This window comes from Vigna radiata, chromosome 9, assembly GCF_000741045.1.
Source record: "Vigna radiata var. radiata cultivar VC1973A chromosome 9, Vradiata_ver6, whole genome shotgun sequence".
NCBI classification, from domain to species: domain Eukaryota; kingdom Viridiplantae; phylum Streptophyta; class Magnoliopsida; order Fabales; family Fabaceae; genus Vigna; species Vigna radiata.
Genome location: NC_028359.1, coordinates 18361295 through 18379635, shown reverse-complemented (window position 1 = coordinate 18379635; position 18341 = coordinate 18361295). Strand labels below are relative to the sequence as shown.

The following is an 18341-nucleotide window of genomic DNA, read 5'->3' as shown; positions in this document are numbered from 1 at the left end:
CTCAACCCCACAAAACCGGCTTGTAAGGTGAGGTTTGCACCTCACTTATATATTATAATTTGGCCTTATCTCTAGTCGATGTGGGACTTCCAACAAAAATAACGGTTTTTAGACCGTTATCACACAACAACAAACAATAGAGTATTATTCCGTACATGCATTAAAAACGTTAGACGTTCTTAAGTGTTTAGGCATGATATGTGTACTAACGTTTAAGAAAAGTCTAATTCGAGTAACTTTTAGCATTTATGGTAGCGTTTACACATATAGCATTTACCATGTTTATCCTATACGATTCATTTGATACACACTATTGACAATTATGTTAAACTTCAAAATAAAGTTTTCTTAGACGATCTTGTCTTAACAAACTTAATTTCTTTTATGAGTAATTCATATTTCACATTAGTGTCATGAATATTGATCTTGCCATATTGGAAGAGAAATATGTTCTTGTTAATGACTATAGCAGTAACGAAGAAAAAAAACCTATTATAAAACTTGGAAAATATCAAACAAACTCAACCTATAGTTTATGAGGATGTATATCTCAGGAAATATTAAGATGACTCATGCCAAGATTGAAAGGATTGAAAAGTTTATAGGGTTTGTGGTAAAACACTCCTTAACAATTGATAAGTATCTTATTAAGATATTAATGAGTATATTGACCTCCATGTGATGGGACATGTATTATGCATGAAAACGCTATTGAGATGTTTAACATTGCAACTAAGACTTAAGACATTAGAAATAGTTATGAATGAGAACTTTCTTATATAATTTATTTTGATCTCATCACCATTTGAGTATTGTTTCTCCCAAATGGCCAGAATTACCATGAATTATGAAAGGAATATGCATGAATTGCTGATAACGGTCTAAAAACCGTTATTTTCATGCTTAAATTTGATAGTAAAACACACCCTTTTGGCTTAGAATGAGCTTTAAATCAAGTAAAACACTTAGTTGAGTCTCTCGAGAGTCAAAAGTTAGTTTTAGCAATATTATGCTTGTTTTGCATTGTTTTGCAGGGTTTTTAGATGAATTAAAGATGGAAGTGAAGTAAGGTGGACTTAGACCCATGAAAGAAGGAGAAAAATGATGAAAAGAAGGGTCAAACAAGCCGCTGAGCGCCAGAATGGTCCGCTGAGCGCTCAGAGCGATTAGAGGGAAACCGCTCAGCGGCAAAACTGACTGTTGAGCGGTCAGAGCGGCTAGAGGCAAACCGCTGAGCGGTCAAATTAGGCGTCTGGGCGGTTGTCTGTTTTTTTAGCTAGATTCTGTAAATCTTTCTATTATCTATCTGTTATCTTTTTGGGCTTATATATAGCCCAGTGCGAATTAGATGGGGATTCTTTTGGCAGAGAGAACATCCAGAGCTATTCCGCACACCTTGGAGGAGGTTCCTTGGATGCTTAGGCTCCATTCAACCAAGTTTAGGGTTATTTCTTCCATTCTTTCATTATTTTCATCTAGATTCACCATGTCAATGGTGAACTAAACCCTTTGTTGTTGGGGAACAATGTAATCTTTTGAAACTCTCATATATTGAAATTCTTATTTATTTCATATGCTTGTCATATACTTGTTTATCAATTATTGGGTTCTCATCTGTGCTCACTACTTTTATTGTTTAACTCATTCAGTAAAAGATGTTTGTCTTTATCGATATGGGGACGTACGGTAATGTCATGAACTGGTGGGAAATTCCTTGATTATGCCAATATCGCCTAGGGATAGGGGTAGGACGGTCAATTGTAATTGCTTCAGATCGCATTGCATTATTGGTTACTAGGGGAGGCTAGGGATAGCAAGCCAGTAATTAGTAATAGGCTCTTTTCACCAAGGGATTGGGTTAAGGGTAAATAAGAAAGTATGCATGGCAATTAGATAAATAAGTGAAGTAAATAAGAAGAGTAGATATATGAGAGTGGATAAGATGAAATTGTAAACCCCAACAACACCATTCATCCATAGTTTCTCAAAACCAACTGAATCAACTGCATTGCATGTTTATTTTTGTTCTTTGCATATAACCACCAAATTAATTCTCTTTTCTCAAGTCTTACGCAATTAGGTTACATGAAAGTTAAGGCCTAAGAGTCCTTTGGGAAAACGATACTCGGACTTACCCATTTATATTACTTGATAACGATCTGGTACACTTGCCAGGGACTGAACAATTGCACGACAAGTTGGTTTAGGAAGAAATATGACTTATAAATTCAAGGAAGTAACTCAATCCATAATGTAAGTCATCAAGGAAATAAAGAAGCTAAAAATAAATTTGTGAAGAAACATGATAAGAGCCAAAGAATGTTAATTTTAATCAACCATCAATGAAAATTCAAAAGAAATAATGAAAGGGCAATGATTGTCATTTATGTGGAAAATCTGGAAATTTCCAAAAGGATTGCCTAAAACTTAAGGCTTCATTTGAAAAGAATGGTGAGTTTAATCCTTACTTATGTTTTGAATCAAATCTGATGAAGTTCCTCATAATACATAATTGATTGATTCCTGATGTATGACTTATGTTTCTAAGACGATGCAGAGATTTTTTCATAATACCAAATGAGATATTTTTCTTCATGGAGAATAGATTTAAAGCTCTATCAAAACAAATCGGGACTTATCCTTTAATCCTACACACTGGACATCATTTTGATCTATTGGAATCTAGGGATTTGGTTTTGTTGTCTAAACTTGATGATAATTGATACTCTCTAATTTTTGTAATGAATGCTTCAATTTGTTTAAGTATTATTGTCTCATTTGTACTAGTATTCTTTGTGATGGTTTATATGCTTAATTGCTTATGACTTTGCATCATAATGTTGGTACACTAAATGTAATTTGATGAATGAATGCTCTAATTTCTTGTGGCATAAATGTGTGGAGCATGCTTCTAGAGAAATGATGGAAGGATTAATAAAGAATGAAACTCTCAAAATTTGGATTTTACTCTTCTAAATTTTTATGTGGATTGTATACAAGGAATATAAACAATAGACACAAAGAAAGGGCATACAAGAAGTGCTCAGTTTCTTGAAACTAGGTAACACTTATGTCCATTTGATAAAGTTCTTCAAAAATGTGATATTTGTGCACAATAGACAATGTCAAGTACACTATGCAAAATGTTGCATTAGAAAGACATAATAAAATATTAAAAGATATTATTAGAGTATGGTAAGTAATTTTTCTTTACCCATGTTTTTATGGGTGTATGCTTTGAAAATTATCATGTATTTGTTAAACAAGGCTCTTGGTAGTTCATAAGACACTTTTCAAATTGTGGACTGGTAGGACACCCAATATAGGGCACCTAAATGTTTGGAGTTCCCAAGCATAAATAAAGGTTTATAATCCTCATGAAAATAAACTAGATGCATGAACAATCAATGGATATTTCATTGCTTATCTAGAAAAAAAATCAAAGGGTATATGATTTACTGTACTTATCATAGTATGTGAATTGTTGAAAATTGAAATGTAAGAGAAAATAGTGAAATCATTGGGAATTTCAATCCACGAGAAATGGAAATTAAAGAATTAGGAATACAGGTATTGTTAACTTGTTCCTCTATAATAACATAGTCTTACTTTGATTGTTGTGACAAATGACAATGAACAAAAGTAACACAATGATGAGACCATGATTCAAAATGAGCCTATTGTAAAACCGCAAGAAGTAACGTTAAGGAGGTCTAAAAGAGAAAAGAAATTAACTATTTTGAATGACTATGTGATATACTTACAAGAGTAAGATAATAACTTAAGCATTAACAATGATACTATTAAGTCTTTACAATCTGTAAATTGTGATAATTATGAGAAATGGATAGATGTCATAGAAGAAGAGTTGAAGTCCATGGAGCATAATGGTGCTTGGAACTTTATATTATTGTAAGTGGTATTTATGACTAAACACAACTCTCAAGGCAAACTTGAATGTTATAAGGTCAGACTTGTTACTAAGGATTTTAGTCAAAAAGATTACGCCGACTTTTCCTTTTTTTTAATAGAGATTTAGAAGACAATGTTTAAATGGACCAGACAATGAGGTTCTTGGTTGAGGAAAGGAACACATAGTGTGTAAACTAAAACAAATATATGGACTCGAGAAAGCTTTCCACCAATGATATTCGAAATTATTGTTTCTTTTGCATTTGATAACAACATTGTTTAACATTGTATATATCTAAATATATAATATTACTAGTAACTAATGACTTTGTCTTCTTCACGAGACTAAGAGGTTTCTCTCAACTAACTTTGAAATGAAGGATATGGATGTGACAAGTTACATCATGGAATGTTATGTTTATTTTTGAAAGCTTATATCAATAAAATATTATAAAACATGGACAAGTGCTCAATATCCCATGTTCCAAATAAGAAAGGAGACAAGTTTAGTCTTGTTGAATGTCATAAGAATGACTTCGAACAAAGATATATGAAAGTAATTGTGTATGAAATTTTTGTTCAGAGTATTATATATGTTTAGACTTGTACTCAATTAGATATAAGTTTGTACCTACAATGTCACAATGATATCAAAGTAAATTGGAAATGGATATTGAAAAGTTGCAAAGGAAGGTCTTAGAATAGGGAACATCACATACTTATGTATAAAAGGTGTAATTATCTTGAAGTCATTGGATATTGAAACTTTGTATTTGTTGGATGTTTGGATACAAGAAAATTCACTTCTTGTTATGTATTTCTTTTAGTTGACAAAGCATATTGTGGAGAAATGTAAAACAATTTATTGTTACTATATTCTTCATTGAATTTGAATTTGTATCATGTTTTGATACTATAATTCATGATAATTAGTTACAAAACTTTATTTCAAAGCTTAGAATTGTCGACTGTATTAATAGATCATCAATATTTTTTTAAGAGCAACAATTATTCTAAATGTGTTAAACATGTAGAGTTACACTTTGTCATAGAAAAAGACGTTCAAATATAAATAGTGTCAATAAAACATATATTAACACAACTTATCATAGCTAATCCTTAAACAAAGTTTACCATCCAAAATATTCATAAAATAACTAACCCTTGAACAAATACCATCCAAAATATTCATGAATTATGAATATGGATATTATTGTTAAGAATGAATGTTGATTTTAATGTGGATGTTTGTTTAGTTTGTTTGTTTATAGATTCGTAAATGTATATAGTATCATATAAGCCAAGTGAAAGCATTAAGGTTTTATATATATGGTAAAATGCATGTGACTTGTTAAGTAAAGAAGATAAATTAATAATAAATAAGTAATTGAGCTAATAAAATTATTGCAATTTGATAGACCTAATCATAAGGTTTATATTTATATAAACTATTATTGTGCAGTTTGTATGTTTCTCTATCTTGAATTCATTAAGTAAAAAAATTTCATAAAGTAGTGAGTTAATTAAGAGAAAAAAATCTTGGATCGTCATTCATTTAATTAAATTTATAAAAGATTGAAGAACCATCTCCCATAAAAAAATGAAACCATTCATCACATCGAATATACACATATTATCCATTTAATATAAGTGAAAATAATTTTACAATATTGATTTAATTCTTTTATATTATGCACATATACAAACCTTAACTTTCTCAATGTTTTTACAATTCCACCTTACGTTATCTCCTGTTGCTTTTACTAAGCATAATCTAATCATATAAAAATAAATAGTTTAACGGAAAGGCTAAAGAGCAAATTGAACATTTTAATTTTTTTTAAATTATTTTCACTATTCATTTAATTTAATTTTTTTCTCATAAAATGGGTATGTATATATGTTGTATTGAAGAAGTAACATGCATACGTACACGATCTACCCCTTTTGCCAATTGTCAAATGTTGAAGCTCCTATTCAAACACGTTTCTTCACAACGTCATTTTCAATGACTTCACCCACCGAATGCTTAATCAATGCATTGCATCTCTCACTCCTTTCACTTCTTTTACTTAATTTCTTCACAATACTTTCTTAAACATAAATCGAAACACTTAATAAAATTATAGCTTTTAAATATATATACTCTTTCAAAAAAATATTTACAGTTTCATAATTATATATTATACTTCCCAACTTAAAAAATAGTCAAATTTATTTTAATACATTTCTCACAATTACATATATATGTCATAATTTGTTAAATACACAATAAGAAAATATAATACAACTCATACGATAAATTTGTATAAAACACATACATATGTACAAATTCGGTTTGTCTAGTATAAATTTTTAAACTCACATACCAAATTCGATTCAATCCAAAAATAAAAAGAAAAAGAAAAAAATGTTCAAATTAATTATGATCGTCAAGTTTTAGTTTTTATATTTTTGGATCAGTTTTTTTCAATTCTTATTCTATTAGATCGATTTATTAACATTTCCAAGAAGACATTTGCAATTGTGGCATGAACATTATCGGTTCACTTTTTACGAAATACATAAAACACTGTTATTATTATTATTATAACTATTGAAATTTATTTTTAACTTTTATTATTATTAATACGTGGGACCATTGAAGCCTTGTCTGGATTGCACCGCACCGCGTATTAGCGCGCACCCAATGCAGTCTCGCATTTCTCCTTTTTTTAGACTCAATATATCACCTACAACTTACTACTTAATTAATTGCAAAAAATTGTTAGTTTAAAAGCTAAATTTTAAATTATTTAAAAGTTTAAATTTAACAACTATAACCATAAATAAGTTTTGAGATTAAACACTGGCTTTTATATATTAATCTTACATTAAATAAACCTTCATAAACAATATTTAGGTTTCATTATAAAATAGTGAAATTTGAAAATTGTCTGAGTTTGAGACTTTGTTTGCAGTGATCGAGGAAATGGATTTCTGTGAAGCGGTGGATTTAGTGCAGAGACTATGAAATTTGTTATGTGACAGAGTGAGTGAATGTTACAGATGGAAAACAAAATGGATAACATTTTTTATCACAAGTTATGTTTGTTTTGGAACTCTTGCATGACATGGTCATGGACATGGACAATGTTATTTATCCTTAGTAACATCAAATTTCAACAACTTCAAACTATGAAACTATAACTAGGGTTTGAAAAAATCCATACATATCATGACAAAAGAAACGCGAAAGCATCTTTATGAAACTACTATTTCGGATTGAAACGTGCAAAACTATACATTTCATATTTTCAGTGCAGAACTTCTTTTCATGTTTCATTACATTTCTGCAGAAAACACTTTGCTGCTTTGCTGCTAAGTTAAGTACAATATAGTTCGTTATATTTGATTAAATTGTACCCACCCACATGTAAAACTTTACTCTTAAATTCATGAAAAAATGAGTATAAACTACTGAAATATTTCCATCCACAAACATTAAAACATAGGTCATGTATAGGTTATAATTAGGCCACAAAGTCCTAGTGCCACGTGGCTAGCACCCATGTTTGTGCTTTCTGAAGGTGGCTATAAATCATCGTCCCACAGCACCAACCCATGCATCTCATCACAATACTATTCATTGCTCTCTCTAGCAGAAAAAAGAAAATGGCTACTTATGCCACCACCGCCACCACAGTCACTGCCACCACCTTGTTTCTCCTTCTTGGCATGGCCACCACCACCCTTTGCCTCCAAGAAAAGGGTGTCCTCCAAATGGCTCAGAATCATGTTTCTCAAGCCAAAAACTGGGTTGCAAACGCTTTGACATTGCATGGCTATGAAAGCCAAAGCCTGAGCCTTTCTGATCACCAAACAAGTGTTATAGCCCTCAGAGACTGTTCCAAGCTCTATGAGGAGAGTGAGTCTAGGCTCTCTCACATGATGTCTCAGAACAGCACTTACACCAGAGAAGATGCACTCACATGGATAAGTGCTGTGATGACAAATCACAGGACCTGCTTGGATGGTCTGCAAGAAAAAGGGTATGTTGAAGCTCAGATTCTCGATAGAAACTTGACCGTGTCGCTTAAGCAAGCTCTCATTTTGTATTCAAGGAACAAAGTCATAGCCAAAGGTAAATACAATTTAGTTACTTGCATATATATATATATATATATATATATATATATATATATATTACTGTAAATGGCCTTGTTTGTTTTGTTTCTTCTGCGACTTTTGATTGATATATCAGTATGTGCATGGATTCTTCATATATGTATATATGTAACAGTGTATCAACTTTGACATAAACAAAGCATTATTTCATATTCTAGCCATTGCACATGAATAAGTGGTGTCGTCGAACTCCACCATTAAACCTATTTTAAAATAGAAAAAAAAGTCATTAACAACATTTTTTTTTAAACTTTTTGACAAGAACTTTTTGACAATCAGTTTATTATTGATTCCTTTTAAATATTTTTAGTTTCAAATATTTTTTAAACATAAATTTACACAGATCAAACGTCTCTTAACGTCTCCTTAAAAGAGATTTTTAAAATATTATTATCCTTTAAAATAAATAAAATAAATAAGAGTTGACAGTGTCTATCAAATACACACACACACATATATATATATATATATATATATATATATATATATATATATATATATATATATATATATATATACGTGGATGTTTCTTTTTGTAAATATAACTTTTAAGTTTTATTATATGTTATTTCACAAGTGCAATATTGATTTGTTTACTCTTCTAATCCTTCAATTTTCAACATTTCAATACAATTTTTATTGTTATTTAAATTATTTTACAATTTGGTGTCCTAAATTTGAAAATTTCATTTTGTTCATTTAGAACATCACCAATTTATCACTTTAGCAAAAATATGAGAGATTTCATGTCAGATAAAAATTTATCAGCACAGTCAAAATCAGAATCACATTTTTTGACTGATGGGGACATTTAGAAATTAAGGTGGGTTTTGTAACTTGTGACATCAATTTGTTAATACAAGTTTTTTTTACTTTTAAACAGACCAATACAATAAAACGGTGACACCCTGTTGTTGTTGAAATATCATTTTCATTTCTTACTCCTTTCATGTATTTTTTACGCATAAAATTTCATCTGCTTTTTTACCCTTTATAGAAACTGCATGTGTGAGCTTATCTCCTCCAACATTTCCTAAAGGATATATACAATTTAATTTTTTTTTTCTGCAAAAGAACCTAGAAGATTGTCTTTGTTACGGAAGGTCATATTGTCCTTTAGTACATGAAACAAAAAAATCAAGGAACGGTGACAGTGATATGCAATAATTAAATTCATTCATTTGGTCTGCCTAAGTATAAGTAAACAAAAGTGATTATTAACTATTACTTAATATGTTTTTGTTATATTGTCACTGATTATTTGGTTTCTTCTCCCTTTAAGATAAAAGCTAATATTCTCTGTCATCTGATACACCAACTTTTCCAATTTGACCATGCTCTTATGAAATAATATGACACAATTTAAAAAATATAATCAATATTTTAAATTCAATATAATATTATATAATTTTTTATTATATTGTAGATCTCTCCCTACTCTTAATTACACTTAATGCTTTCAATATACTCTTAAATCCTTGAAATATCGATCAAGGGTATAACTATAAAAAAAATAATTTACTATATCTTCTTAATGATACACCAATATTTATTAATTAGTATATATGAGTGGTTCAGATTTTAATCATATAAATTAATAAATTGTGTTGGAAGAGGAACACTGACTAGGACTAAATCATAACTCATTTTGTGGTCAATGGTTTATGGAATAAATCATTCATTTTTTACCATTACATAACTAAAGTCTTGAATATTGAGCAAGGTAGTTCTAGAAACCATATTTAAAGAATCATTGATCAATAAAATGAGATTTTAACATGAAACAATGATTTTTAAAAAGTAAAATAAAAGAAGATGATAGATATCATATCAGAGAGTAATTTATAGCAGTATCTTCCTTTTTCTGTTATACTGATATTTTAATTGTTTGTTCAGGACCACCCCTTCCGGGAACAATATCCAAAGGTTCTGGTATTTTAGAATCATGGAGTGAAGCAAGCTATAAGCCAGATTTCACAGTGGCACAGGATGGTTCAGGGACACACAAAACAATCCAAGCAGCAGTGAATGCACTTGCTGCAATGGGAAATAACCGTCCTGCAAGAGCAATCATATACGTAAAATCAGGGGTCTATAATGAGAAGGTGAATATTGGACAGAAACTGCATAATGTGATGTTTGTAGGAGATGGCATAGACAGAACTGTTGTTACTGGCAACAGAAATGTAGTTCAAGGATCCACCACTCTGAGCTCAGCCACATTTGGTAAGACTGATAAACACAAAAGTTATATCAGTACATCTTAAGCTAAACTATATGCTGTGTGAAACATTTTTCTAACTGAGTTTGGTACATGAACCAGATGTATCAGGAGATGGATTTTGGGCTAGAGACATGACATTTGAGAACAGTGCAGGTCCAGAAAAGCACCAAGCAGTGGCACTGAAGGTTAGTTCAGACTTATCAGTGTTCTACAGGTGCAGCTTCAAGGGCTACCAAGATACTCTTTACGTGCTCTCAAACCGCCAATTCTACCGTGACTGTCAAATCTACGGAACCATAGATTTCATATTCGGGGATGCTGCAGCGGTGCTACAGAACTGTGACATCTTAGTGAGGAAGCCGTTGAGCCAGCAATCGAACTTCATCACAGCACAAGGAAGAGATGACCCGAACAAGAACACAGGGATTGCAGTGCAAAGTTGCAGAGTTAGAGCAGCATCAGAGTTTGTCAGCCTGAAGAATTCTCAGAAGACATTCCTGGGAAGGCCATGGAGGAAGTACTCAAGGACTGTGTTCATGAAGAGTGAGTTGGATGGAATGATTGAGGCAAAAGGGTGGGGTGAATGGAGTGGAAGTTTTGCACTTTCAACGTTGTTCTATGGAGAGTATATGAACACAGGAGGTGGTGCTTCTACAGAAAATAGGGTGAGATGGCCTGGTTTTCATGTGCTGAGAAGTGCTACTGAGGCATCACCTTTCACAGTGAGACAGTTTGTGCAAGGAGAAAGGTGGATTCCTGCTACTGGGGTGCCATACTCTTCTGGAATATGAGTATATGTGATCTGTGTTGCTGTTAATTAATAATGAATATGCTTGCAGACTGTGGCACAGTTTGCAGTGCATATCAGATATCCTGCCTTATAAAAAGATCATGGTCCCAGATTCCCAACGCTTCGTCCATATCAATCTATTTTGTAATGATCCATATACGGAAAAGAATATTATTAGTATTATTATTATTATATTATGTAATAACATTATCCATGAATTAGTAACACCGTATATTGTGTTCTAAAATAATATTTGTAACAAATAAATAAATGAATGAATTTATGAACTTATTTATAAAGTAATTTATAAAAATTAGGATTAATTTTTAAAAGTTAATATGAATTGTTAACTTAATCATAAGTATTATTTCATATTTTATTCTTAGTTTTGTTTATCTTTTAGTCGAGTTTATTTCTAATAGTATTTCTTATGTCAAATACATTTATATTTATAGTATTGTTTATAGTATAACGTAATTCAAAGTGTCAAGACCACTAAATTCTGAAGAGAGTAGTTAAGTCACCGATCAATTTTTAACGGTAGTATATAATTTAATTTCTCAAAACCTTGCACTTTTTTTTATTTAAAGTTTTGAATTTTATTTTCTCTTCATTTTCTCTAAACTTCTTCTTCTCTCTCAAAATTTTTGGTGTTAAGGCACCGATCAAGTTGATGTTTTGGTGTTAGTAAGTTAAACCCCTTCGCTCTTTTAGGATTTATGTATTTCTTTTTACATGCAAGCACTGTTCAGTTTGCATGTGTTCATGAAGTATTTTTCTGAATCTATTTTTTGTCATTGGTTCTATGATTGGTTTCTCTTCACCAATCAGAAGTCGGTAGGAAGACATAAAAGTTACTTGCGGTGTAGGCAATACTATAGAAGCATAACAACTTCTGGGTTTCGAGGTAAGGGAATTTAAAATAGGTTTAAACCTCTTTTTGGTCCCTAAGTTATGAGCGGATGTTCAGTTTAGTCCTCGTTTTTAAAAATGTAAACCTTTGATTCCTAAATTATAAAAAATATATCAAAATAGTCCTTTTTTTATGTTTATGGTCAAAGTACAAAGAGCAATCTAAAGTGTTGTTATTATTAAGAAACAAATCAGAGCAATCTAAAGATGTAGTAGTTGTTAACAAACAACCAAAAACAGTATTTCAAGTCAAAAAAAGGACTCATTTGATACATTTTTTATAATTTAGGGACCAAAGATTTACATTTTTAAAAACGGGGACTAAACTGAACATCCGCTTATAACTTAGAGACCAAAAAGAGGTTTAAACCTTTAAAATATCACAACTTAAAACATTTTTCCAAATGCTTTCAAAAAACACCCAAAAAGTTGCACGTCTCCTCTAACTTGTACGTCTTTAACTATATTTGTATCAAAATATGCTCCTGTATAATGTACACGTTATATGATCACTGCGCAAGCACAAATACAAACACAAAGGCAAACAAGTAGGGGTGAGTTAACATATAACAAATCATTCATAAAATATGTATAAATATATTTCTACACATAACAATAATCATATTATAATGCAACAATCATACTAGACTCAATCATCTAATCATACAATAATCATACTAGACTCGACCTTCCCGATGAAACGTTGATGCGAAATCACGAGAGGTGGTACAATTGTAGGGGCTTCCACTACTATTAAAGAGTCATTGCCGATGCAATACCATGTCATCCACAAGATTAGTCTGTCAACACCTATATGTCTAAAACCGACACATAAACTAGGACTTTCTGTCTCTCACCACATATATAGCTCACTCTTCTCTACTTGAGATGGATGGTTATTAGAGTATCAAGATAACCTCCAACAAAAAGGCTCCCAACATCAACATATACACTAACCAATTTTAAACATAGAACTCTGAGCGAGACCCTGGGCCAATCTCATATCATTTTCATATTCATCAACAAATTCTTAGATAATACATAATTGATCCAAATTCATGTTTGTAGCTCAACATATAATAGTGTTCAAGTCAATGAAACAATTATACATACAAATCCATAATACAATCACTCAAAAGTTCACCCAATATGATCAAAGATTATTAACAACTTAAACAATTGGAATATTACATGGAAAAATTATTCTAACTACATGACTTTAACTAAATATCTGATCGGTCAAAGTAGCTAACAATATATCTAGAACTTAAGATAAAATTTTCAATTTGATGTTGGAAATAAGAGGCCTTATATCTCAATCCAAGAGGGGGGTGAATTGGATTTTACCCTTTTTGAAAATCTTTTTCAAATCTTTATGAATTCTTGGATCTTGAAATAAATAATCAAAGACATATGAATCAAAGACACAAGAATACAATGACAACTCTCAATTGCATTCCTCACACCACTCAAATCAAAATAGCAAGTATAAGAGACAAAACACTCAATCTCTCACAAAACACACACTAGTAGAAAAATTGGATTCTATCACGGGATACTATGATAGGTGAAATCCACCTATCATAATACATTGACCGGTGACAATTTTGTAATAAAATTAAGATATATTATAACGTATTTTAAAAAACATGTCATAATAGGTGTAGCGGTGGCATTTTCGTCATAAAAATTAAATATATTATAACAGGTAAACGACCACCTATCATAATAAGCTGGACGCGGTGGCAAGATCGTAATTATGGGGAAACCATATTATGATAGATATTTAAAAACCTATCATAATAGGTTCAATACCCCTTTGGTAATCTCGCGAGGCAAAGCATTTCATTTCTTCTGATTCGTCCCCCGCACAACTTTTCTTTCTCTTCACTGTTTCTTCCAATTTTTTCTCACATCCCAAAGCACTTTTTTTCTCTCATCCTAGAGCATAGTCTCCAAGCCCTAAGCGTCTCCAAGCCCTAAACGTCTCCAAGCCTAGTCCGCGCACACTAGTCGGAGCATCCACGTCGTCTCCTGGTGGTCGTCGAGGATTGTGAGCTTCCGGTCTTCGATCTTAGCCGAGGAAAGTGGCAAGACTGTGAGGGAAGAGTGCAAGTTGCACATTGCTAGGGTTTCACAAGAGTGGGGTTTCTTCCAAGTCGTCTCTCTCAAGTACACACAGTTTCTTTGTTGTCCAGCTCTTGAGTCCTTGGAAAACTGATTTTGGGTGGTTTGTTGGTGTATTTTGTTGCATAAATTAGCTATAACAAGGGTGATTTTCTAATTTTGTTGTTTCTGTGCTTTTAGAAAGCTTGAGCAAGTCTAAATTGATGTTTGAAAGTTGCTAGCACTATTCATTTGGTCAAATTTTAGCCTATATGCATATTTACCTATTAAACCCTCACTTTTTGAGCTAAAAAGGGAAGTGAAGTAGTGATTTTGAGTTTTAAACAAATTTTGAGTTGTTTAAGAGTTTGAACACACTTAAAATCATTAAGCAAAGTTTTTTGGTCACTCACATGATCTCATGAATCACTTCCACTCGCTTTTGGGTTTAAAACCACCATTTCAGTCCATTTTTTCTGGTGCAGAAAACACTTTCCAGCCACTATTTGAGTATTTGTTGTTCATATGTAGTTATAGGAATATTTAATTATAGAGATGGCTCAAGTTTTATACACATCTAACATTCACATTATTTTGAAGATATTGAGGTGGAAAAAATTGTCGTCAATCATAATAAATTTGCTATATTATGACTGATAAGCGAAAATCTGTCATAATATATTAGACCTATTATGATAGGTGACAGAAAGTACGTCATAATACACTGGACCTATTATGATAGACTTTTATGTCTGTCATAAAATGCGCAGACCTATTATGATGCCCAGAACTATGAAGTCAGGTTACCTATCATAATAGGTTATTTTTACCTATCATAAAAAGCGATTTTTCCACTAATGACGAGAGCAATCCCAACTCTCAAACCTGGTTATCCTCACACAAGTATACAATACACAAATTGATGATGAACCTGATCTTAAACACACTCTCCAAAGTGTACATTGAATCAGAACCAACACTACAGGAAAAAGAGAAATTATCTACGAAATATTAGCAAAGGCCCCAAGACCGTGGGTAAATTTATTTTACCGAAGGCCTTATCGAAGGTTTCAGGCCATCGGTACGATGCTCGCTCATTAAACCCAATTCGCATCATCTACTATGAGTAAAACACCTGCAAAATAAAAAAGAAAAAAGTTAACAGTAGACACATCAGAATTTCACACCCCAATTTAGGGTTTACCTTTATTCGCACTTCTTAGTGTGCCACCCATTTCCTCCTCTACCGCCGTCAGCAGTAATGGCAGACACATCTTCTCCTCCAACGGACCAACTCGCAGTCACCACCCTCGACGACGAGGTACCCAAGGCCCAATTCTCGGATCGCGTCTCGATCCGCTCCATCATTGCCCGCCCCGACGGCGGCTCTGGCTTGGCCGGCCGGAAGGCGCGTGTCGGTGGCTGGGTCAAGACTGGTCGGAAAGCGGACAAAGACGCCTTCGCCTTCCTCGAAATTAACGATGGCAGCTGCGCCGATAACCTCCAAGTTATCGTTGAAGCCTCTCTCGGCAAACTCGGTCAACTCGTACCCACTTGAACTTGTGTCGTCATCGACGGCCACCTCAAGCTTCCTCCATCCGGCACCAAACAAAAGATCGAACTTCGCGCCGATAAGGTCCTCCACGTCGGCCCAGTCGATCCCACCAAATATCCTCTGCCCAAAATGAGACTCACCCTTGAGTTCCTCAGAGATTTCGTTCATCTTCGTTCAAGAACCAACACGGTACCTTCCTTCTTTTTTGTCATAAACTGTTATTCTAAAAGTGTTAATGAATTTAGTTATTATGGCATAATCTTACTCTATCAAGAGGTTTTATAGTGTTATCGTGATTTTGTGACATAACACGGATTATGACTGTATGAGGGCAAAAACCTTTACTTAATATCTCGGTTTGGGAAATTGTGGACGGATATTGTGAGAAATTGAAGAAAAAAGAGATCTCAATTGTTATAGATAAACTTAATTGATTTGGTTGTTATTACTTTTCGTAGTTATACTTATGTTGTGTTGTGTGTGATTGCATATATCTGCGGTGGCTAGAATTAGAAATGTCTTGCATATGCTATGCATACTTTTTTCAACAAAGAAGGGTTTCTTTAAGTGCACACACCGATTGTTACGACGAGTGACTGTGAGGGTGCGGGTGAGATGTTTCAGGTGACGACTTTGTTGAGTGAGGCTGAGAGATTGGAGAAGGAGTTGTTGCAGAGAATTCTCACACTTTTCGTGCGGAGAATTCTCACACTTCCAGGCATTTGGCTGAGTTTTGGATGGTAGAACCTGAGATAGCGTTTGCAGAGTTGAAGGTATATAAAAATTTGAACTCATAAGCTGAACTGTTTAATTTGTCCAGTGCAAAGCTGCCTACTCTACATGCTTTTATAAGATTTGATGTTTTTAAATTTTTTGTCCTGGAAGCAGTAAAGTCCATGGTTTTTGTGTTTTATGTGTAGGATGATATGAACTGTGCCGAGGCGTATGTGAAATTTTTGTGTCAGTGGTTACTTGACAACTGCCTTGAGGATATGGAGTTTATGGCTGATAAGTTTGATAAAGGTTGCATTGATCGTTTGAAGTTGGTTGCTTCCACCCCCTTTATTCGAGTTTCGTATACAGAAGCAGTGGAAATACTAGAAGACGCTGTGAAGAATGGTAAAAAATTTGAGAATGAAGTGAAATGGGGTATTGACTTAGCATCTGAGCATGAAAGGTACTTTGTAATCTCTTTTTCACCTTTTGGTCCAGCTCTTGTTCTTATTGATTTGTGTTGGGTGACATCTTGATGAAATGGTGTTATGCAGATTCCTGACAGAGGTAAAATTTCAGAAGCCAGTCATTGTCTATAACTATCCAAAAGAAATCAAAGCATTCTACATGCGGCTCAATGATGACTTGAAAACAGTAGCTATAACTATATTGATGGTTTTTTTGGCATAATAGAAGCATGTATAAGTAAATGCAATTTTTCAAGTGGGAGAGCTAATTGGTGGAAGCCAAAGAGCAGCAGTATATAGGATAGAGATTCAATACTTGATAATCTATCTATATATACAGAGCAACAGTATATAGGATAGAGATTCAATACTTGATAATCTATCTATATATACAGAGCAACAGTATATAGGATAGAGATTCAATAGTAAGTGAAATGACTATTTTAAAAAGACTATTTACGTTAATTGGGTAATAAATGACTTGACATTAATTGAGTAATAAATGCAATTACTTTTTTTGAAAAAAATTATTAATATTTTTTCAGGAACGTTTCTTTCTTTAATATTTAAAAATGATTATTTATAAAAAGAAAAACATTATTGTTAAGTAGTGGGTTGAATTTTACTACTTTTTGGAAGTTATAATTATTTCATTATTGATTATGAGAGATCTTTCAATAGGAGTTATTTGACTATTGTAATTTTCCTGATTTCTTTCCTTTGGTTAATTAATATCCTTGTAAGTTATTTGACTTATATTTTTATGTTGCAGAATAAAGAAAATGGGTTTGCCTCTTGAGCCATACGAATGGTACCTTGATCTGAGGCGGTATGGAACAGTGAAACATGCGGGATTTGGGCTTGGCTTTGAAAGAATGATTCTCTTTGCAACGGGCCTGGAAAATATTAGAGATGTGATCCCCTTTCCACGATATCCTGGCAGAGCAGATCTATGATCTTTCTCTTTCTCATTCTCTTGTTCTAGTAGTTGAGTTGAAAAATGGTAATTATATATAGCATTTTATTTTTATTTTTTTTTGTGGTTGCAGACACCACGAGTGAGTGGGTCTTTGAGATTCCTCTTTTTTGCCGAACTAATATATTTTTAAAGGATTCTAGGTCTTGATCTGTTATTTCAATTTTTTTTTATCATCCATCCACCTTTATATTTGTTTTATTCTACATCAGAAGTGAATCCAGGCTCTGCCAGAGGATACAAATATAATAATTAAAATAGTGGAATTACCGAAGGCTTTTGGCCCTCGATAATTACCGAAGGCTTTCATCCCTCGGTAATTACCGAAGGCTTTCGTCCCTCGGTAATAGTTAGCGACAGGCTATTTACCGAGGGCCTTTTGACCGTCGCCGGACCCTCGGTAATGGTTCTTTAGCGACGGCTTTTGGCGTTTTCCGAGGGATTATGGCCTTCGGTAATGCCCTTCATTAATGTATTGAATGAAATCTTGTTGTGAAATCACCAAGAAAGCTTTGATT

General features: G+C 32.9%; 2 protein-coding genes across 4 annotated transcripts; both read left to right on the top strand.

The window, feature by feature from the left end:
- The first annotated feature begins 7402 nt into the window (after positions 1-7402).
- LOC106773890 (probable pectinesterase/pectinesterase inhibitor 36) lies at positions 7403-11285 on the top strand. Its single transcript, XM_014660653.2, has 3 exons — positions 7403-8035; positions 9976-10305; positions 10403-11285. The coding sequence occupies exons 1-3, from the start codon at positions 7516-7518 to the stop codon at positions 11092-11094; spliced, it is 1542 nt and encodes a 513-aa protein (XP_014516139.2). The 5' UTR covers positions 7403-7515; the 3' UTR covers positions 11095-11285.
- Positions 11286-15244: 3959 nt separating this feature from the next.
- On the top strand, positions 15245-18001 carry LOC106773475 (asparagine--tRNA ligase, cytoplasmic 1-like). 3 transcript variants are annotated; one of them, XR_002669684.1, is made up of 4 exons: positions 15245-16439; positions 16587-16843; positions 16935-17272; positions 17620-17980. XR_002669684.1 is itself a non-coding variant. In XM_022786303.1 (4 exons), the coding sequence occupies exons 1-4, from the start codon at positions 16404-16406 to the stop codon at positions 17644-17646; spliced, it is 333 nt and encodes a 110-aa protein (XP_022642024.1). In that variant the 5' UTR covers positions 15245-16403; the 3' UTR covers positions 17647-18001. The 3 variants fall into 3 exon arrangements, 2 of the variants coding, with proteins under 2 accessions (XP_022642024.1, XP_022642023.1); XM_022786303.1 differs by having other exon boundaries at positions 16935-16947; positions 17620-18001; XM_022786302.1 differs by lacking the exon at positions 16935-17272 and having other exon boundaries at positions 17620-18001.
- The last annotated feature ends 340 nt before the right edge of the window (positions 18002-18341 follow it).